Genomic DNA, 23,197 nt, shown 5'->3' with positions numbered 1-23,197 from the left:
ACCAATTAGTACAGCCTAAAACATGACTATTTTCAGCAGCAAAATATGCGAGTTTTGTTCGATTCAGTGGCATTGTTTACGATCAGTGCTGCCAATATGGCCGACTGATGACACGCATGAAAACACTCTATAATAATAAAAGTAAACTGAAAACAACTTTGTTTTCAACACTGATAATAATAAGTAATGTCCAGCATATGTGACCCTGGACCACAAAACCAGTCTTAAGTAGCACGGGTATATTTGTAGTAATAGCCAACAATACATTGTATGGGGTCAAAAATATTGAGTTTTCTTTTATGCCAAAAATCATTAGGATATAAATTAACCCATTTAATCCCACCGGTCACAATAGTGACTGTAAAAAAGGTGTTCATTTATAAAGCTCTAAAAAACTTACTGACTAATGTGTTAGTGCACTTCCTGCAAATATGGGAAAAAAAAAAAAAAAGGGTCTCAATTAAATATGTGCAGTTTCATATGGAAAGTGCAAACTGTCACATGACCAGAGCAGTTTATTTCCTGTTTGCACCTTGAGATGATGATGGCTGCATCAACGCTCCAAAACGAAAGGCTAGTGACGAAAGGCTTTGTTTTACTCTTCTCTTATTCTTCCCTTTCTAGCTTGTACTTATCTGAACAAAGCCTGTTATATGGTATTATGAGGACTTTCTGTGTTGATTTGCCTCTTTAGGATGATTGCGCTAAATGAAAAGTTCAAATGTAACAAATACTGTAAGTTACAATACTGATACTGTAATACTGGTAGCACTAATTTTGAAATATGCTGATGGCTGCACTTTTTTGTCTTTTATCTCTGTATTCCTATCAATGTTGTATAAAGGTTTTTTTATGCAGAATAGTAACCCTAGAATGTGATCAAACAGTTTAAAATAGCTGGGCTAACATAACCAGTCATAATGGTCAATTTTTCCAAACTGAGATTTACACATCATCTGAAAGCTTAATAAACAAGCTTTCCCTTGATGTATTGCTATGATAGGACAATATTTGGCTGAGATACAACTATATGAAAATCTGGAATCTGATGGTGCAAAAAAATTAAAATATTGAGAAAATCACCTTTAAATTTGTCCACATAAAGTTCTTAACATTGCATATTACTATAATTAAAAAAAAAATAAGTTTTGATATATTTACAGTAGGAATTTTACAAAATATCTTCATGGAACATGATCTTTATGTAATATCCTAATGATTTTTGGCATAAAACAAAAATCAATAATTTTGACCCATACTATGTATTTTTGGCTATTGTTACAAATGTACCCCAGCGACTTAACAGTGGTTTTGTGGTCCAGGGTCACATATAATAATTTTGATGACTGCAGAAATATGTTAATTCAGTACACACATTATCCCACCGACCATAAAACACATTTTTTACGCACTTTTCCAAAAAAATAAAATAAATAAATAAATAATAATAATTAAATATATATATATATATTATTATTTCAAAGGGTTACTAATGACACATCATTTGGATATTGTCATGTGAAAAAATTGTGATTAAATGGGTTAAGTAAAGATTATGTTCCATTAAGATATTTTGTGAATTTCCTATGGTAAATATATCAAAACTTAATTTTCGATTAATATTACACAGTTAAGAACTTTATTTGGACAACTTTAAAGGCAATTTTCTCAATATTTTGATTTTTTTTACACTCTCAGATTCCAGATTTTCATATAGTTTTATCTTATTTTGCCAAATATTGTCCTATACTAACAAACCATACATCAATGGAAAGCTTATTCAGCTTTCAGATGATATATATATATATATATATATATATATATATATACAGTATAAAAGAATTCACCCATCCTTCCTTTGTGCGAATTCCTTCACAGCATGAACAAATTAATGTGAACAAATTAAACATCACAACTAAGGTAAGGAATAAATACACCAAGACATATTCATTTTTATATATTTATTTTGCATTCATATAGATCATTCTCAACATTTCATTATTCTAAGAATTTAATACTCTGATCATTAGAGGTCAAATATGCCACATGTAAATAAATATACATGGAAAAATATAAAACAATATATGAATAACTTCCAAAAATGGAAGAAAATAAACTTTATCCATATTGCCATGTTTGCAGTTATCTAAAGAACAACGTATAGCGCATTATTGGTCCAATGATATGAAATATATTACAAATAAAACAGGGATGCGTTTCATGAGGGCATCCAAACCGCTCTCCTTCATTAAGTCGATACCACTCAGTCGTCCCATGACAAATTGTTCACATCTCTATCAAGTCACCGTTTCTATTGCACAGCATTCCATGTCCCTATCCAACCCAGAGCGATGCAGACAGGAATGATAGACACACATGGAAATGCATCACAACGTACATAAATTAGCTGTACAGGCACAGTTTGAACAAAAAAAGACACAGTTCCTTGTGGGCTACTGTATGACTTCTATACATGATGCAAAGGTTTCAATACAATCTAATCGACATGCTGTGTTTGCAATGGACAGCAATCGCTTCAGATAAAACATACATCCATCTCACTAAATGTATGATAACAGAAGGTGATGTGCGACTACTAAAATTGCCTTCCTAGGAAACACAGTGTCTGGCATTTTGTGTAAAAGTGCTGGCATTGGAGAAAAGAAAGGAAAGAAAGTACTTGTAAGACAAAATATTCACTTAGGAGGAACACAGGATGTCTTCTACTCATTCAGACAAATAATCACAGCTAAAAGCTTTGCGGAACTAATTCTCCTTCTAATATAAAACTAAATGTAGCTTTTGAGGAAGTTTTGAGTAGGACCGAAGAGTTAAGCTAAACCACACTAATATAATGCAGTATGACAAATAATGCAGTTATTAAATTAACATTTGTCAACAGGAAGAAGATAACAAATGCATTCATTAAAAATGTATTGATATTTGAGTCGGACAGCCTGTGTATCCTCTTGTACTAATGGGGGTTGATATAATAACCCCTTTTTCGGACCATCCGTGTATTTTGTACTTTTCTTGATCCTTTAACTCCACTGTGCAATGATGCATGAAAAATACAATTAAATAAAACATCATCCAAAGACATTTTAATCAAATGTAAAAGATCGCAATAGGCATTTCGCCTAGTAGCTGGTGCCACCATCTCTGGCAAGCAATTGTTTCTTGTGTAAATTTGCCTCAGGCACTTCTAAGCTCTCTCTCAAGGAGCTCAGGTCCTCTCTGCATCCATTGGCACACATTGCATCCTTTCTAGAAGTTGTTACGGTAGTTTGTGTCCTACAGCGTCCCACATTCCTCTTGGTCACGCACGAGCGTCCCAGGTCGTGCATGCAAACAAATTGGAAGAGCTAAATGTCCCACACTGTGGTCCTTCTTCTCGATGCATCTAGTGATGCTGGAATGGACGTTCTGGAGGGTCATGGAAGCCGTTACTGGAAGGCATGGTCAGCCGGGGGACCGTAAGAAAAGCCTGGGAAGGCTCCGGCTGCTTCTCGTACGCTGCTGGTCACGTGAAGGTTATCGGTGTTGCATAGGGAGGTCGACACGGGTAGGTGGGTGAACTCTGGGTCAAAGTGCCGGAGATCAGTAGGACCAGTCTGGGGATTCAACAGAGAGAGAATTTATTAAATACATCAGAAATATTGTTCTTAATGCTACCACAGTATTGACAAGGATGCTAAGATATACTTGAATGTAAATTCTGTTGAAATTCATATGTCATGCCAGGGCTCTAAGCTTATTCTTTCCTTTTAGGAGCACTTGTTAAAATTTCAGCAGTACCTTCTAATCAATAATTTAAAAATCTGATCAAAAATTTGCCTTTGCCTTTCCATTTGACTGCTTAAAGTGAATTAAAGGGGAATTTTGTTCTTACCTTCATAATGGCATTTGTCTAACTTTATTAAAAGTATGTATCTTTTATGAGCTAATTTAAAATGATAAGATTTTAACATTTCTAAAAATTAAAAAAAAAATTAAAAATTAAAAATTTCACAAAAGTGACTTGTAGGTGTATTTTCATGTTTAATGAGGCTCAAATTCATAAATTCATTAAATATAACATTTTGAATATAGAAATATTAAATTAAATTAAATTATTTAAATAACTGAAAAGATACTTTAAAAATTAAACTAAAACTGTCAGTAGGTGGCGTCAAATCGCTGATTTAATTACTGAATCATTCGTTTGATTTGTTTAAACAGTTGATTCATTCAGGAATAAAGCAAGTGACTGTCTTTAAAAATGGGAAATTGAATCACAGACTCACTAGATTCATTTATAAACGCATGTTCATTCATAAACACTGCTGTGTTTGAATGGAGATGCTCAGCGGCTCAGCTGTGACTTGTTTCAAATGATTTTTGATGACGAAATAAAGCAAAATCAGGCAATAGTATTATAGTCAGACTATTTAAGTCACTTAATATTAACTTCTTGTTAATTTAACTGTTGTACTAAATGAATATCTTATTTACAAACTCCCTTAAAAATCATTAAAAGCTGTCACTCATCTATCAGTCGCACTGTAAAGCCCTGATGTAGTTAAAACGTGTTTCAGTCTGTGTCTTTTTTAAAGCACTACTGCAGGTAAAGAGTTAACTTACCACTGTAGGAATGAAAGGAGGAATGATCTTTTTGGCCATGAGGTCGTCCCAGTTGATGGGAGAGAAAAAGCTGTGGAACTTCATTTCCAGCTACAAATAAGCAAAAGCTTGTATAAGAATCTGCAATCTCAGGAAAATAAACGTTACGCATGTGCCATGTGTGTTGCTCCACTTACAAAATCATCTTTGGACCCCAGTCTCTTGGTACGGTCCTTGTGCAGCAAACCCTCCAGCAGGTCACGCCCAGCGTTGGACACATTGGGCTTCAGGACTAGAGGCTTGTGAAGGATGTTGTTGTACATCTCGGCTGTGTTGCGACTATAGAATGGAGGCTAGAATAAAAGAGACGGAGATTAATTCACATTGTTTGCAAAATGCATCCTTGGCTACAGCTGATCTAGTAATGTCTGAGGCAAAAGATTTGATAGGTCTTCTCACCAGTCCATACAGCATCTCAAACAGCACTGATCCCAGGCACCACCAGTCGACCGTACGATCATATGCCTGTTTCTGCAGCACCTCGGGAGCCAAATACTGTTGAAAAAGAAAAAATGACATCAAAACACTGGTTAAAATACAAGTTCTTGTCTAAAATATACAAATAATACATTTTAAAAGAATATACTTAAATGTGAATGGAAAGAAATGTTAATTGCAATTCAGTAAAAAAGGCATTATAGTTTACGTGTGTATTAAATGCAATTAGCTGAACTTTAGACTTTTAAACCAATTACAGTAAGTAGCACACTTATTTTTTTACTAGGATTAGTCTTTACCTCAGGAGTTCCACAGAATGTTGTGGTTGTGCCGTTGGGATCCAGTCCCTCTTTGCATAGACCAAAGTCTGTCAACACAATGTGGCCCTGAGAGTCCAGGAGGATGTTCTCTGGCTTTAAATCTCTGTGAAAATTGAAAGAAAATGTTAAGACCCCATTATTGAGGACACATTTCCACTGCTTTTCCACTAGGGAGCGCTACAGTCAATCACATACCTGTAAACTATATGCAGTGAGTGAAGGTAACCGAGTGCACTAGCGATTTCAGCAGCATAAAACCTCGCCCTGGGCTCCAGAAACACCCTCTCGCGCTGGAGGTGGTAGAACAGCTGCAGGAGAAAAAAAAAAAGAAAACATAAATTCATTAAGTTAGTCAGCTATTTTGAGCAAAGGTGCGGCCTCTTTTAGGCTTAATGAGAGTACAGGATGAATGCATTGTTTACTCACCTCGCCTCCATTGACGTAGTCTAGTACGAAATACAGCTTGTCTGTGGTTTGGAAAGAGAAGTGCAGCCCCACCAGGAATGGATGCTTGATATTTTTCATTAATACACTCCTTTCTGCCATGATATGCTTTTGCTGAAAACACAATATGTACAATTGTTACTATACTGCAGTTAGTGCAAAGTGCTTTCGCATCTGTGTGAACACTGCATTAGGTCTTACCTCTTTCTTTTTCAGAATGATTTTCTTCTGCAGAACCTTCACAGCATAGTATTGTTCGTTTTCCTTGTGCCTCGCGAGCAGAACCTGTGGATTTCGATGCTGTTAGCATTCTCAGTTTATAAATATGACATGTGTTTACATGTTGACTGTATGAAAGCTGTCTGTACCCACCTTTCCAAAGCTCCCCTTCCCGATGATCTTTAAGTAGTCAAAATCGGAAGGTTTGATCCTGTTAAGAAAATTAAACAACTTTAGTAATGCAAACAACAAGCTTTCAGCCTGACTGGCTGAAATCCAAATAAACAAACAAACGAAGAGCAACTACGTACTGAGTCTCCTCAGCCAAAGAGCTCCTGGGATTGGTCAAACACAGGTGATTCTCCTCAAGCTCTTCATTCTGGTTCTCATCGATTTTTAAGAACGAACCAACCTCGGCACTAAGGGAAAGAGATTACAAAATTGTTATGGATTCCATTTCGGAGTGTTAACATGTTTCATTGTAAAACAATGGAAATCTATTGAACCACAATTATGCAACAATTGCCTAATAGACTCCAATAAGTGGATTTGTTTCAAAATCTCTTTAAAATGAGTCAAAATGTTTGTTTTTGTACAGCACAGTGTGTTTTTAATCCAGAACATTCCTTTAAATTATTTATTTATTGTAATGCCCTTACAGACAGATAGATGGCAGTATTGGTGAAGTTTATGAGAGGTGTTTCAGGTATGTTAAAAATTCAAAATTTCTTTTTGACAGCTGTCATTAGTCAGATTTTTAGATCAGATGCATCTGCTAACATATAGATCAAATAATATTTCATTTACACCATTTGCCTTCATTATAACTTCCTCCCTGCTCAAAATGATGACTTTTAGACTACTTCAAGCTTAAATCTCAACCTTTTATACAATCCTCTTTGAATAAATATTGTGGAGCATATGGAGGCTAGAGATGACGCGGTGAGAAATTTTCCGCTGGTCCGACCTGAATGACTCTGAGACCAAATGGGCCGTGCTTAATTGAATTAGGCCCTTATCCTCGTCTAGGGGACATCAGGGATTTTCTCAAAGGTGCTTACTGCGGCCAAGCGGCGGGCCGAACAGCTGCTTTTCGTGGAGCACTATTCTGGTGCTGGGCTTTATCTCGCCGGTACAGATTAACCTACACAATTAGCCGAATGCACAGCTAAACTCAGATGATGGGATTACATCCCCTAGTACAGTCACCTCAGTGAATGCATGCTATAAATACACTACAGGTCACAGAGTTGCCTTTATGAATGAATGCTGGAATTTTCCTGAACTGCTTTCTCACAGATTTTAAAACACAAAAATACTCTTATGTGTTGATGTTTTGCTTCACACATCTGCATGTAATTGTAAAAAGCATCATGCGTTTGTTTATTCCCATACTGGTGTTTGTAAATATTGAGATACTTACTGTTGACAAATGGGAGGGTTGGAAACAAGCTTCTGGATGAAGTCGTTCAAGCCCATCTTCCTTTCTTTAATAAAAGCTGAAATAAAAACAAGTATTTACGTCAGAAGGAAATCCACAGCTGACGTCACTAACACCCTGCATTTGAACTGAATGAACTGGCAACGCTATGTGACAGGAAACCCTAAGAAATCTTAAAGGTTATCGGTAGAATAATCATTTGCACGTCAAGTCTATGCCATAAAAACGGGTTTTTGTAGATGCCGTGGTTCAGAGGATCCGCGTGAATTGGTTTAATGTCAACAAGAGTGTCAGTGTTACACAACAGACCGCATTGCTCACTGTAGCTGTACTAATATCCGAGAACAATGTTGCTTAATTTCTATCACTCTCATGGAACCACATAAAAATTTTTAAATTTATTTTTTTATCTTGAATTTTGTATAAAGGATATACAAATGCGATTAGCATAATTATATTAATAATAATAATAAAACGTGATATCTAAAATTGACTGTACAAACACAAAAACGTCTTTTACACCTCTTTTTCTCATTGCATTTTTTTTCCATATTTGATGTATTGCATCTTTTTCCTCAAAAGCATACACAAATGAACGAAATCCATTATAGACACCAGAAGAACTCAAATCTGCCGAGACGTACCAGTAAGAACGGACACGATCCCCCTCATCTTGCAGTATGTCAAGTCACATCCAGCCTGAGTAACTGCCATCACTAGTATTATAAGTGTAAATCCACAGGAGGAATGTATTCCTTCGGTTAAGCCTTTTTTGTTACTGCAACGCGCTGATCTCCCAGCAGCAAGCGGCTTGACGGAGCGCACCTCTGAGTTCTGATGCCGGGCTGTCGGGTGGTCAGCGCTACTGTCTTCCCCCCGCCAGCCGTGGACTGGTATTTTTATACGGAACACGTGGTTGTGGAGGCGAGGCTGTGACATCACTCGAGTAACCGAGGAGACTTGCAAAATGTGACGTCACGGGATCCCACGAATCGTTGTTTCGCCACTAGCGGGCGACGCGAGGAGAAACGGAAGCGCTTCCATTCATGTGAGCCAGATTAAGCGGTCGGAGTCTTTCTATGAACGGAAAATTACTACACAGCTGGCTCGTAAACTCATCATAGTGTAACAGATTAACTTCTAATCCTTATCAGTAATGATGAAGAGGAACGTGAAGCGGTGAAAAATGAGAAATGAAAAGCATGCAGTGATGGAATTAGGGATGTAGGATCATGCATCTGGGATTAAGGTCTTTGTTAATGGAAGGCTGAACAGATGTGCTAAAATATTCACCCTGTGTCTAGCATTTTCAATAATGACGCATGTTATTAATCTGTTAAAGCCTGTGCTTTACCAGATTCTCTTGAACAAGCCACAGTGTTGAAGCCATCCGACCAGGTCAAGGGTGTGAGGAGTTTGCGGCAGCACGGTTTACGTAAACCGATACTCTCTGAGCCACATCATTTATTTTTCAGCCTGTTCTCCAAATGTGGTCCACTGACCCTGTATGTTATATAAGTGTGCCATAATATGATGCCATCCTGTCTTTTAGTACAGAATTTGCCAGGTTAGACATCAGCTGTATAAAAGGGGCCTAACTGAGGCATAACCCAGGGTTTTGAAACTGGGGTCCACAAGATATTTTAATTATAAAAATGTTTTATAGATATTTTAGGAAAGAGGTTCTGACAACTGGATCATCATATTTGAGGTTTTATGGCATCAAAAAGTATAAAAAGTCAGGAAAAATGTGCAAAAATTGTCCCTCAAAGAGACACCTAAAGGGTGCATATTAGTACCTTAGTAGTAATATGTACCCTTAAGATAGTAATGTACTTTTATGACACACTTTAGGGGTAAAGAAGGTACAAAGATGTGCTTTTAAAGGGACAATTTACCCAAAAATGAAAATTCTGTCATTAATTGATCATCATGTCTTTACAAGTATTTCCATAGGTTTGTAACATTACGGTTGAACCACTGATGTCGCATGGACTATTTTATTGATATCCTTACTAAAAAATAGTAAAAAATAAAAAACACAATTTGTTGAGTCAGCTTAAAATAATTTGTTACCCTGCTGCCTTAAAATTTTAAGTTCAGTCAACTAAAATAAGTTTATTCAACTTGAAATGTTAAGTTGTACTAAGTAACAACTTAGATATTTGTGTTTGCTAAACTTAACATATGGGTAAGTAACCCAGCTGCCTTAAAATTTGAAGTTGATTCAACTCAAATATCCAAGTTGTCACTTAGTGTAATTTAACATTTCAAGTTGAATACACTTTTTTTGAGTTGACTGAACTTAAAATTTTAAGGCAGCCAGGTTACAAATTATTTAAAGTTGACTCAACTAATTGTTTTTTACAGTGCAGGGTCATAAAGCTCTCAGATTTCTTCAAAAATATCTTAATTTGTGTTCTGAAGATTAATAAAGCTCTTATGGGTTTGGAACGTAAAGTAATTAATGACAGAATTTTTATTTTTGGGTAAACTGTCCTGTTGTGACCAAAGGTACCATTTTTGGGCATTATTTCTGAGAGTGATATATTACCACATTGTGTTAGTACAATGTAAAAAAAAAGATTATGAGATTTAAGTCGTTATATTTTGAGAAAAGGTCAAAATACACAAGAATAAAGTCATAGCAGTACAAGAATAAAGACGAAATTACATTAATAAAGTCAAAATATTTAGAGAATAAAGTCAAAATCATGAGAATAGTCAAAATATCTTGAGAATAAAATTTAAATTATGAGAATCAAGTCGTAGCAATAGGTTACAGTCAAATTATTTTTAGAATAAAGTCACAATTACAAGAATGAAGTTGAAATATTTTGAGAATAAAGTCGAAATTATGAAAATAAATTCGAAGTAAAGTTGAAATTACAAGAATGAAGTCGATATATTTTGTGAATAAAGTCAAAATAACAATAATTAATTCGAAATTACAAGAATGAAGTTGAAATATTTTAAGAATAAAGTCAAAATTATAAAAATAAATTCGAAGTAAAGTTAAAAGTTACAAGAATGAAGTCGAAATATCTTGTGAATAAAGTCGAAATTATGAAAATAAATTCGAAGTAAAATTGAAATTACAAGAATGAAGTCGAAATATTTTGAAAATAAAGTCGAAATTAAGAAAATAAATTCGAAGTAAAGTTGAAATTACAACTATGAAGTTGAAATATTTTGAGAATAAAGTCGAAATTATGAAAATAAATTCGAAGTAGTTGAAATTACAAGAATGAAGTTGAAATATTTTGAGAATAAAGTCGAAATTATAAAAATAAATTCGAAGTAGTTGAAATTACAAGAATAAAATTGAAATATTTTGAGAATAAAGTCGAAATTATAAAAATAAATTTGAAGTAAAGTTGAAATTACAAGAATAACGTCAAAATATTTCGAGAATAAAGTCGAAATTATGAGAATAAAGTCTAAATAAAGTTGAATTTACAAGAATGAAGTCAAAATATTTTGAGAAAAAAGTCAACATATCTTGAGAATAAAGTTGAAATAACGAGAATACAACCGAAATTACAAGACTAAAGTTATAGTAAAAGTTATAATACAGTATGCTTGGAAATAATATTTCACGTCTTGGAATGCGTTCATTATTTACAGTGCGTCAGCCACACATTAAGCAATAAGCTTTGGTACTTTTAATGTTAAACAGTCACAGCGTTCATATTTTGTCAGTTTTATAACGAAATACAAACAATGTGTCTATTACAATGTGTTTTTCACAGTCTTTAATGTGAAATGACAGATCGCTGTACTTTTTTTCAATGTCTTCTGATGTTCCTTCATGTTTATATCATGCTATAACTTGTAATAAAGTGGAAAAACACATTATTTGTATTTTGTGATAAAACTGACAGAATTTTAAAGCTGAGCTGTGTTAAATTAAAAGTAACAAAGCACAAAATTTACTGCAATTACTGGGTGGCATGCGCGCAACAAATAATGAGTGGATTTGAAGACGTGAAATATTATTTCCAATCATTTACTATATATTATATATTGTTGTTTTTAATTACATACATGTGAGGAATGAAAGATTGAACACAACATGACACATGCTGTGATTTCTGCTAATAATCCCACATATATTCAAATCAGATGCCAGGTCAGGTGCTCCCACTCCTGGCCATTTGCATGCACAATATAGGTTATATTTTCCTACAACTTTATTCTTAATTGCTACAACTTAGTTCTCGTAATTTTGCCTTAATTCTCAAAATATTTTAACCTAATTCTTGTAATTTTGACTGTATTCTCTAACTATATTTTAACTGCATTCTTGTAATTTTGACTTTATTTTAAAAATATTTCGACTTCATCCTCAAATATTTAAAATTTTTACTCGTAATCTTAGTATTTTTTAAATGTTTTAACGTGGCACTAAAACGCCATCGTAGATATATAGCCACAGTAAAGTCAAAAAAGGACGAGAAAAATAAAGGTATATTTATATTTCCTTGTTCCTTTAGTGTTTTTTCTATTATTAAGATATCGTTTTTAGTAACATTTTGAATTAGTTTTTATTTTTATATATTGTTTCATTTCTTTTAGTTAATGTTGAAGTAATTGTATTGTATGTTTTTGTCATTTTTACTAGTTTTTGTTTAAATATGTCTATATAAGTTTGATTGTTTTTTATTTCAGTTTTAGTTGTAGTCATTGAGTACATTTCCTATTTAAATGAAAAAGAGAAATTTTGCCTTGGCAACTAGCAAAATTATTATTATTATTATTATTTTTTTTTTATGGTTCTAGTTTTAGTTACTTAGCCCTGGTGTGTATGATTTGCATTTTCACTTCCATGGCACTCTTCTTCTGGAATGCATAACCTGTTCTATCTGTAAATCCGGTCTATATATGCGTAATGCCCTTTTCATCCTTTCATTTTACACAAAGAGCTTGAGTACTTTCAGACAGCTTTAAAATGGTCCTGCCAGCGGAGCAATTTATCACTGTTGGTGGGTTACTGGAGACTAGCCAAAGTCTGTGTACATGAGCAGGATCAGGTGGCGTGATATTAAATAACTAAAGAGTTACATGCTTTGTATTAACATCTTATCATTCTGATAACAGTTAAGAGGAACCATAAAGGGAAATTCACGTTTCAAATAACAAAAACTATGAGGAAGATCTTCACTGAAAGATTAACTAGTTCAGAGGAATACTGGATAGTGTTTATGTGGTTCCAACGCATAGTGAATACATTTCAGCTCATAACTTGGAACCTGATGCATATTAGACTGAAAAAGAGTTTTTTATTTATTATTTAGTTTCAGACCCAGTAAATGTGCTATGTAAGATAAACTGAGTAATGTAAAAATGTAGTTTTGTGGTGTTAATCCACTTCTTTGAGGCCATTTGTTCCTGCCAAAGTTGACTGTATTAAATTTTATAGAATTTCATATGCATATAAAGTGTCTTACTCTTCTATGAAAATAGTTAAAAAGAAAAAAAAAAGAAAACACTTTAAAAAGAAAAGTATTTTGTCCATTTGAAAAGTTGTCTGAATATTTATTTATTTATTTATATTTATGTGTGTATTTATTTTTTTTTCTATTTTGCTTGCTTATATTCTTATACATCCTTAATCTTATAAAAATAGACAAAAAGAAGAAACTAAAAAGGAAAGAATTTACTAAAAGATAAATGTCCATTTGAAAAGTTGTTTGAATATTTATTTATTTATTTTGCTTGCTTGCTAATACATAAAAATGTACCTTTCTATGAAAATAGATAAAAGAAAAAGAAAAAGAAAAGAAAAGAGGAAAGAATGAAACATTTAGAAAGGAAGAGTTTACTAAAAGAAAAAGGTCCATTTGAAAAGTTGTTTGAATATTTATTTATGTATTTATGCTTTCTTGCTTGCTTGTACATAAAAAAATATGCATTTGAAAAGTTGTTTGTTTATTTATACATTAAAAATGTCTCTTCAATGAAAATACACCAAAAATACTTATGATATTAAATAATTTATCCAAAAATAATCTTAAAAAAAACTTTAAAAGGGAAGAATTTATGAAACATGACATTTCCATTTTAAAAAGTTGTTTTTAAAAATGAAATTCATTCATTAATTTCTATTTATGTATACATTAAAAATTCCTTACTCTTCTATGAATATACATCAAAAACAATGATCACTGACTTTTTTCACTGATGAATAACCTAATAACTTGTCCAAAAAGAAACTTAACAAAAAACGCTTCTGAAATAATTTACTAAAAGTTAAATTTCCATTTTAATAATTCTGTTTCTTTATTTATTCTGAGACTAGCACAAGGAAACAAAAATATTACCAAAATTTACCTAGATCAGATGACAAGTGACTGGTTCAGCTTTATAACATTCTCTATTTTTCTTATCTCTTCCTTCCCCCATTAACCTGCCCATGATTTCACATAATCGTGTTACAGTAACAGTATCTCATATGCCAAGCGGACAGGTGGCAAAGTCTTTCCACTGCACAAGGTTCTCTCAATGAGTCATTCTATCATAGTTGTCACAGATCCAATTATTACTATTTATTTCCTGTTACTATACTTGCCCCGTTACCGTGGAGACGCAGGTCTCTGCTGCGCGACTGAGAGTGCAAGAGAGTGTGCATTTGCATAACAGGCCAAATGTGTCGTTCGGTCAGATACCGTCTGCCACACTCTGGTGGGCAGGAAGTGAATCATCCAAAGAGAAGGGGGAGTTTATTCTCAACTTCTGCACCTCCTCTCACTGCTCAGGGCCCGTTGGACCCAGACTTTACCTCCATGCCGGCTCGCCATCGGGAATCAAGCGCCAACCTCATGCCCACACACTCATGCAAATCAGATCGAGTTCTTTCTAGCCGCCGATAGTTAGCCCTGTCGGACCCATGGTCTTGATGTTTGATATCTCAGCTCTGCGTTTTCTTGACTAATTTATTCACGACTTCCTCCCACTACTTCCGTTTTTCTCTCTTTCTTGTCATCCTTCATATGCTTCAGCTATGTACAGTAATGTTGTCTGTAGTGTGTTTGTATTGTATAGAGCTCAATAGGAGCTGTCTAATGGGTATTGGCGTCTCTGCAAGTGGGTGTTCTTCAAATCTCAACTCTTAACCGATTACACCCATTACTATTTAGTTAAGTGAATGTTGATTACAGGGAAGACATGATTTAGAAAACAAGCTGTGTGTATATAAAAGCTAATATTACTACTAGGTCTGTGCACTAGGGGTGCAAAGGAGAAAACCTGCATTAGGATGTCATAATTAAAGCCTATATCAATAGCTGCAAAAAGAAATTGGAATAATTTAATAAGGTTAAATTTTAGACATATTATGACATGAAAATCAGACTTTTTCCATGTTTAAGTGCTATAATCGGGTCCCCGGTGTATCTACCAACCCAAAAAATGTGATAAAGGACAACCCAGTAACTTTGTTTTGGTAAACCTTTCTCAGATTTCGGGATCTTATTATAACATTACTGCCCCTTAATCTGCACGTTTCCACCCGCGGCGCCATCATTCTGGCTTAGAGGAGACAAGAGAGCAGGGAATTTATTAATTTATTTACTGTATATTACACTGCTGCCACACAGATCTAATATAAACATGCAATTTCTTTCCCAGATGTTTACTTTCACAGACATAACCAATGTTTTTGTAACTCATATGTGTTTTTAACATAAACATGTGTGTATTTGACAGTTTAAGTGCAAAGAGACATGAAAGAGAACTTAGTTTAGTACTCAAATGCTGTGTGACAGCCACTTTCTGTGCATTCGCTTCGGATGTGTGCGCTCAAAAAACCCTATATCAGAAGTTTAAACTAATATTGCTTTATACTAAATGATTTTAGCGCAATATACATGATAATCAAAACCAAATGTTTTTGAACAGAGTATCTGAGGTATGAGCTGTAAAGGCACTATTCTGAAAAAAGGGGCAGGGAGTAGCAGCTCATTTGCATTTAAAGAGACATACATGAAAACGTTTGTGTTTTTGCTTCCACTTAAAATAGGCATTTTCAAAATGATATAATAAATGATCTTTGGGTATTTTGAGCTAAAACTTCACAGACACATTCTGGGGACAGCTGAAACTTTTTTTATTACATATTGTAAATAGGGGAATAATAGGACTTCTTTAACTGCTTTTTTTGGTGATTTTATTTTTATTTGAAATAATAACATTACAGAGCTTGAGTGACAGCACGAGTACTAAGGAAGAATAAATAAATAAATAAATAAAAAAGAAACACCAAACCACAAGTGCAGTGATTAATACTTAAAGGGGTCATCAGATGCCCATTTTCCGCAAGTTGATATGATTCTTTAGGGTCTTAATGAAAAGTCTCTAATATACTTTGGTTAAAAATTCTCAATGGTAGTGTAAAACAACACCCTTTTTACCTCGTCAAAATCAGCTCTGCAAAAATCATCCCATTCTGATCGAGGCTGCTTTAAATGCAGATGAGCTCTGCTCGCCCCACCCCTCTCTTCTCTCTGTGGAGTGATGAGCCTGTTTACTTTAGCTGCGTTTAGCCATGTTTAGCCACTGGACTTGCTAACTAGCACATTATTAGGAAAGGCGATCGCAAAGATTCATAAAAAAACCCTTATACTCACTTCTGCTGTAAGTGAAGCTGCATCACGTATGATTTGCGTCAACATAGACGGACATAGATCAGGAGGCGCATTCCCTTCACAAACAAACATAATCCACTGCATCTTCAGCAGCTCAGATGTCAGGACAACCACTACGTTCATCATTACATCCAGCAACACAACACCTCAATTGCACAGTTCTCGTCTAACTTACATCCCTGCTCCGGCATCAAAACATGGAGGTTGGACTGTTACAGCTGATCTGAGGTAAGACGCTCATGTCAATCAACTATGGTAGGAGCGGCCTCTGTCAGTGTGACGCAACAACGACAGACATCTGAGAATGGCTCGATTTGAAAACGGGGAAATTATTTTTACAGATTAATTAAAAACCACTGCATGGATTTTTATCATTATAGGGCCGATTTGTACATACACTGCCAACACACATTAATGTTCAAACAGCATGTAAAAGTGAACTTAGCATCCGATGACCCCTTTAAGAGTAACTTAAAAGCAACATACAGAAAGACCTCGGCAGCAAATTACCACACAGAATAATGAATCTTCAATTTAAAACAATTCTTTCAAAGCTTGAGCTATATTACTCCAATAGGTGACAGTTTGTATAGCCCCATTAATCCTTGCAGTCCTACGTTCTAAACAAACAATATGATTAAAGAAAGCAGCCAGAATCTTCTAAGATCCATGTCAGGTGTAAACCATTGCTAAATAATTGTCTGTTTAGCAGCAGTGAAGCCAGACATTAACAATCTTCTCTGAACTAATGTAAACTTGTAAGAAGAATCATCATTTAACAACATTAGACTGTGCCCTGAGTTTTCCAGTGTTTTTGATCCACTTTAACAATGGGTGATCATCTAAGCTAGAATTCCAAGTTACCCCATATGCTTTCATAACAGATCTTAACTACAAATACATAAAAAAGGAGGTACCTGGCAAGGAGTAGTCTACTTTGATATCCAAAAATATATCACCAAATGTCAACACACCTTTTAAGGACCAGGGAGGGTAACTGAAAGGTTGAATACCAGATAATAGGCCTGTATTGTTCCAAAGAAGAGACTGACGTAAGATTTACACGACCTGTAATCTTTTCTGCGTTAAACCAAGCTTTTAAAGTAGTTCTAATGTAAACTTCTTGAGCCTACAGCAGCAAAAGGTAGATCTTGAAGCCTATGGGGAAGAACAAGGTCAGACTCAATTCTCCTTCAAGGCATTTTGGAGTGACTGTCCACCCAGACACGCATGGCCCTAATTTGAAGCAAGGTAGTAAAGCATTAAATTAGGGAGAGCAAGACCACCATGCAGTTTTGCACGCTGTAATACTGAAAAACTGACTCTAGGACGCTTACGATTTAGAGATTAATGAATTCATTCTTTAAAAAATTTAGAGGGAGGAAAACAAGGGAGCATGAAAAAAAAAGGTAACTCTAGGTAAAATGTTCATTTTAATCATACTGATTCTAGATGGCATTGACGTTTTTAAGTTGTCGCACCTTTGTCTGAGCAAACCTAGACAGAGAATCAACAATTTTAATACCAAGATAAGTACATGAATTAGCAGAGACAAGGCCACTAGGTAAAGATGCTGCTTTAGTAATACTATTAAGTGCCATTATGAATGACTTATCTTGTAGCCAGACATAGTACTAAAAGAACTGAACAACTGCAAAACCTCTGGTAGAGAGGAATTTAAAATCGGAGAGATAAAGCATAATGTGATGATGGGAGTTGTCTAAGAGCTTGTGCAAGAGGCTCTAATGAGAGTGCAAATAAAATTGGTGATAAGGGACAACCTTGCTGGCAACCTCTTTGAAGTGAAAAAGGCTGTGATTGACAGGAACCTGTTGTTACGGAAGCAGAAGGACCTTTATATAACAGTCGTATAATATTTAGGAACTTGGGGCCAAATCCAAATCGCTCCAGAACGGCCCATAGATAGTCCCATTCAGGTCTGTCAAACGCTTTGAGAGCATCCAAAGAAAAAATTGCGCAGGTAACATTACTAGTGCAGGCGTGATCAATAAAAGTGGGAAGATTGAAGTAACTAAGAAAATCACTACATTTTCCTCTGTCAAGGGAAAGCTCAGACAAATACAGCATCGAATGAAATAATTTAAACTCATCATTTAATATATAATCATATAATAGTGTATTATTAAAGCGTCATCTATTGATTTTTAGAGAATTTAACACTTGTAAATTATATATTACAAGTAACCGGTGAATAATCCGATATCAAAAATAGACAAAATGTCAATAGTACTGATGTGTTGGACCAAAAAGGGATCAACCAAAATATAATCAATCCTAGAAAATGACTTGTGACGGGTAGAATAAAATGCAGCTAAATTTAAATGCAGCTTCAAATGGCTCTAAATGATCCCAGCCAAGGAAGAAGGGTCTTATCTAGCAAAACGATCGGTCATTTTTTTGAAAAATAAAAAATTGTATACTTTTTAAGCACAAAAACTCGTGTAGCACAGGCTCTGGGATGTGCATCCACGATGCTACGAATTAGTGATGAGTCGTTCTTGAACAATTCTTTCATTTTGAATGAATCTTTAATGTGACTCGGGAAGAACGAGTCGTTTAGGGGAGTGATTCGTTCAGTCGCACATGTGCAACATCCCATTAGGTTCTGTGGTGGAATTAGTTCACCTGTTTTGAGTCTTTGGGTTTTTCGAGTTGTTCGTTTATCTTATGGGGCTGTCACGTGATGAACGAATGACTTCAAACTTTTTGAATTTGAAGATCAGGGTAAATTTAACTTTTTTTGTCTTCTAGGAAACATGTAAGTATCTTCTGTAGCTTTTGAAGGTCAGTACTAAATGAAAAAATCTATGATATTTAGGCAAAATAAGAAAAATGTACACATCTTCATTCTGTTCAAAAGTTTTCACCCCCGACTCTTAATTCATCGTTTTTCCTTCTGAAGCATCAGTGAGCATTTGAACCTTCTGTAATAGTTGCATATGAGTCCCTCAGTTGTCTTCGGTGTGAAAAGATGGATCTCAAAATCATACATTAATTATTTTATAATTATAATGAATCATTTATGAATCAATTCTAAATAATTTTAAATTATTTTTTATTGATCATTAACCTAAATTAATGAATGTAAGAGTATTATTTATCTTTAGTTCATGATACCCAGTAAATTAAACCTTACTGCATTAGTAATGAAATCCACTAAATATGGCCTGAAATTGTTGTTTATAAATATAAATAAACAAATATTTATTTACATTATTATTTTTTGCAGATATTATAAATAAATGAAAATAAGTAAATAATATTCCAAAGCCTAATCTGCTTTGCTAAATATGGATATTGAATCTCTGCTATGAGAAATATGAAGAAGTCCCACAGAAAGTCATTGCAAATTTCTGCAAAATGTGTGTGTTTGTGTTCAGTTCAGGGTTTTCACATTACGGTATTTCCCTTAATGATCACTGTGGTTGAGACAACTATTGTTGTTTCTCTTTCTGATAATAACTGAAGCTAACATGAAGAATCCACAACCCATTTTACTTTCTATTTTGCTACATGTGCCTATATTTAATGATATTTAATGACAAAAAGTAAGATGGGATTTGATTTAAATATAAGTAATCAGACATCTTTCTTTGGAAATATGCACATGTCCAATGTACATATTTAGACTATTTGTATTTAGAAATGAAAGGCCTCAGTAGCAGGTTGAATATAAAAGTGAAAGAGAGTGTCCTGCTCACTCAGGTGACAGATGAAACAAACAGAGAGCCAGAGAGATCAAAGCCTAGATGACTGGATCAGTCTAAAGTGGATTATGTCTATTGTGATAGATGAATGAACGGATGGACTGGCAAAGCTGATCTACTGAAGACAATATGTGTCATGTCAATAATTTTCTCTGTAATGTCTCTTTCCTTTGTGCAAAATGAAAGACTTGTTCATCTTCATATTTTGTTTAGACGATTGTTGTCTGGAATTCCATTTCTTCTGTGTAGGAGCCCTAAGATGAAGCCCCGCCCTCTTTTAAATATTCGGTTTCACTTATGAATACATCAAAATATTGAACTAAGTAATGACATCCGGTTCACACATACTTTTACATGGGAATTTGTTTGTGTATCTTACTTCATCGGTTTTATCTTTTCACTTGGATCCAGCAATTACAGCATCATAATACACAATTCGCTGATTATTAGGACATTTTATTTACCAAAACCACAATATTATGTCCTACACTTTTAAAAATAAAGGTGCTTCACGATGCCATAGAAGAACCTTTTTTGTTTAAATGGTTCGATAAAGAACATTTAACATCTGAAGAACCTTTCTGTTTCACAAAAGGTTCTTTGTGGCAAAAGAAGGTTCTTCAGATTATAAAAAGTTAAGAAAGAGATGGTTCTTTAAAGAACCTTTGACTGAATGGTTCTTCTATGGCATCGCTGTAAAGAACCTTTTAAGCACCTTTATTTTTAAGAGTGTACATTTGCCATATTCCACATGGTTTTCTGTCATTTTTGCATTAACATCTAAGAACTAACATTTTTTGTAACTGTAAATGATATCTCTTCTTTAAAATATTGAGGTGTTTGCTGAATTTGTCAAGATATTCAACCCTGTTACACAAGTGAGTGTAAATATTATTCTTACATTAATGACTAATATATATTTCCAAATAAATATAAACAAAGGTTTGGTCCTAAACCAACTACATAGCAACAGCTTAATTTAGGCCAGTTGTTCCCTTTTACCATCACCCTGTTACTCGTATAGTATTTTTTAAAGCATTATACATATTGTTAATGTATTATTGATGTTTGTTTCATGATTATAAGAATCACACAAATCAAAGCTTTAAACTTTATTTAGACATGTCCCACATTTTGGTAACAGGGTTGCAAACCTTCAAACCTTTACTTATTGTCTTCAGATCTTGACGAATCTCACAAAATGGGAGATTTAAAAGTTACATTTACATTACAGTTACAGTTAAACAGAACAGAGCAGTACTCTGTACACATAAAGGTTGATGGCAACATTTTACAATCAGGCCCCACTGTTTAACATTGATATATTAACAAACAATGAGCAATACGTTTGTTACAGTATTTCTGTAATCTTTTTTTAATGTTAGATATTAAAACACAACTCTTAATTGTTAGCTCATCCATTAAATCATATTATTAACAGACAGCCTATAGATTATCAGTAAATGTTTAAAAGATTAATACGTGCTTTACAAGTACTTTTCATTGTTAGTTTGTATTAACTAACATACTGTTAACATATGGAACCTTACTGTAAAGTGTTACCAGTAAAATTTACAAACTTTGTTACATCTAGGATGATGCTTTAATAGAAAAAGTTCCTACCTATGAATGATTTCTTCCCAGTCTTCATGTTCATTTAACAGCGTATCTCACAGTCCAGAGTGGATCCTTCTTCTCAATTGCGCTATGACAGAAATCCTTTCAAAAGCAGATTTTAGCACCGTATCCTCAGTAGTTCTTCATTTTGCATCATTTTGCGTGTGAACATGTATGTGTGTGTGGGAGTGTGTAGGTGTGTGTCTAAATGAGCCTATCTCTGTCCTGCTGCAGTATTGTTAGAGGCAGTCTCATAGCCTCAGTTTCAAAGATCAGCAAATTATTGGCCTCATCACTCCTCGCACTGTATCCCTCGCCTCTCTTTTTGCTCTTTCCTTGTCTTTCTCATAGTTCAATGATAGCTGAAACCGAAGACCAGTGACGCATCTACTTGCCCTCCCAGCTCCCTTGTTCCCGAGGCTCACAAACAAAACAAAGCGACAGGTGTCGGATAGCAGCTCGTCTCATGAGTGTCCTGGTCCCGCCCTAGGGAAACCAGTTTCCAGGTTACAGCAGTCACTAGGGCAATACCTGCACTGACTTTTACGCATGTTGAATTGTGCCATGAGCTTCTAATGACTTCCCCAGTCCCTTGCTATGCTCAGAGATTTATGTCTTACATAAATAAAACTAATAAAAACAATGACTTGGCAAGTTTTTTTAGATTCGTGCTGTCAGGAATTGCGTGTTCAGGCAAATGTGCAGCTACACCTGGCCAGCATGATTTGTGCAAATAGGCCACAAGAGAAGCTACAGAATTACCAACCTGAATTACCAGAAAACAAGGTGGTGATTATGTATGAATTCAGTGTGAATTGTATGGAAACGTAGACATTTTGTTAAAAAAAAGTAAGCATAAAGGTCCTAAACATAGCCATCACTGGAGCGTAAGCAGGTCATACTAAAACATTCAAATGAAACACACAAATTAACCACCATTCACGTTTTGAATGGACAGAGAACCTTCACCAGTAATGGTTTCATAACTTAAAGGAGAAGTCCACTTCCAAAACAAAGATTCACATATAATGTACTCACCCCCTTGTCATCCAAGATGTTCATTTCTTTCTTTCTTCAGTCGTAAAAAAAAAATTATATTTTTTGAGGAAAACATTTCAGCATTTTTCTCCATATAATGGACTGATATGGTGGTTCCAAAATGCAGTTTATATGTGGCTTCAAACGATCCCATATGCGGTTGTAAACGATCCCAGCCGAGAAAGAAGGGTCTTATCTAGCGAAACGATCGGTTATTTTCATTAAAAAATACAATTTAAACATTTTTTTAATCTCAAACGCTTATCTTGTCTTTCTCTCCCTGAACTCTGTGTATTCTGACTCAAGACTGTTAGGGTATGTCGAAAAACTCAAAACTTCAAAATCATCCTACATTGCTGCAGAAGTACCGACCCAGTCTTTGCAAAGTAAATATGCAAAGAAGATCAAACACCCTTAACAAAAAAGGTAAAAAACAGGACGATTTTGAAGTTGAGGGAGAACATGAAATGGGAGTTTTTCGACATACCCTAACTTTCATAAACCGTAAGAAAAAAAAGCTGCATTTAAACTGCATCTTGGAAGTTCAAAATTGGGGCACCATATGAAGAAAAATGCTTTCATACAACTGAAGAAACAAAGACATGAACATCTTGGACGGGAACTGCAGTGCTGCTGACCGCAAGA

The 23,197-nt window shown here is 34.6% G+C and overlaps 1 protein-coding gene across 2 annotated transcripts; it reads right to left on the bottom strand.

Annotated features, from left to right (window-relative positions):
- Window positions 1-1,946: 1,946 nt before the first annotated feature.
- si:ch211-195b13.1 (STKc_SGK domain-containing protein) lies at window positions 1,947-21,904 on the bottom strand. Of its 2 annotated transcripts, none has more exons than XM_051136451.1 (12): window positions 21,521-21,904; window positions 7,507-7,582; window positions 6,395-6,502; window positions 6,237-6,294; window positions 6,066-6,149; window positions 5,847-5,978; window positions 5,616-5,728; window positions 5,400-5,523; window positions 5,062-5,157; window positions 4,800-4,955; window positions 4,624-4,713; window positions 1,947-3,614 (listed from the first exon to the last, which is right to left on the bottom strand). In XM_051136451.1, exons 1-12 carry the CDS (start codon window positions 21,552-21,554, stop codon window positions 3,447-3,449), a joined length of 1,239 nt encoding a protein of 412 aa, XP_050992408.1. In that variant the 5' UTR covers window positions 21,555-21,904; the 3' UTR covers window positions 1,947-3,446. The 2 variants fall into 2 exon arrangements, with proteins under 2 accessions (XP_050992408.1, XP_050992407.1); XM_051136450.1 differs by lacking the exon at window positions 21,521-21,904 and adding an exon at window positions 8,169-8,404.
- Window positions 21,905-23,197: the final 1,293 nt, after the last annotated feature.

The sequence above is a fragment of the Labeo rohita genome, chromosome 19, assembly GCF_022985175.1.
Source record: "Labeo rohita strain BAU-BD-2019 chromosome 19, IGBB_LRoh.1.0, whole genome shotgun sequence".
NCBI lineage: Eukaryota > Metazoa > Chordata > Actinopteri > Cypriniformes > Cyprinidae > Labeo > Labeo rohita.
Note: the sequence above shows the minus strand (reverse complement) of the source record. Positions and strands in the feature narration are given on the sequence as shown.

Excerpts from the sequence above, each read along its gene's own strand:
- si:ch211-195b13.1 (XM_051136450.1), bottom strand. The coding sequence starts at position 8,238 with ATGGCAGTTACTCAGGCTGGATGTGACTTGACATACTGCAAGATGAGG. Across the intron at positions 6,150-6,236 it reads GGAAGGGGAGCTTTGGAAAG|GTTCTGCTCGCGAGGCACAA; the intron begins GTGGGTACAGAC and ends CGAAATCCACAG. Across the intron at positions 5,729-5,846 it reads ACTACGTCAATGGAGGCGAG|CTGTTCTACCACCTCCAGCG; the intron begins GTGAGTAAACAA and ends TTTCTCCTGCAG.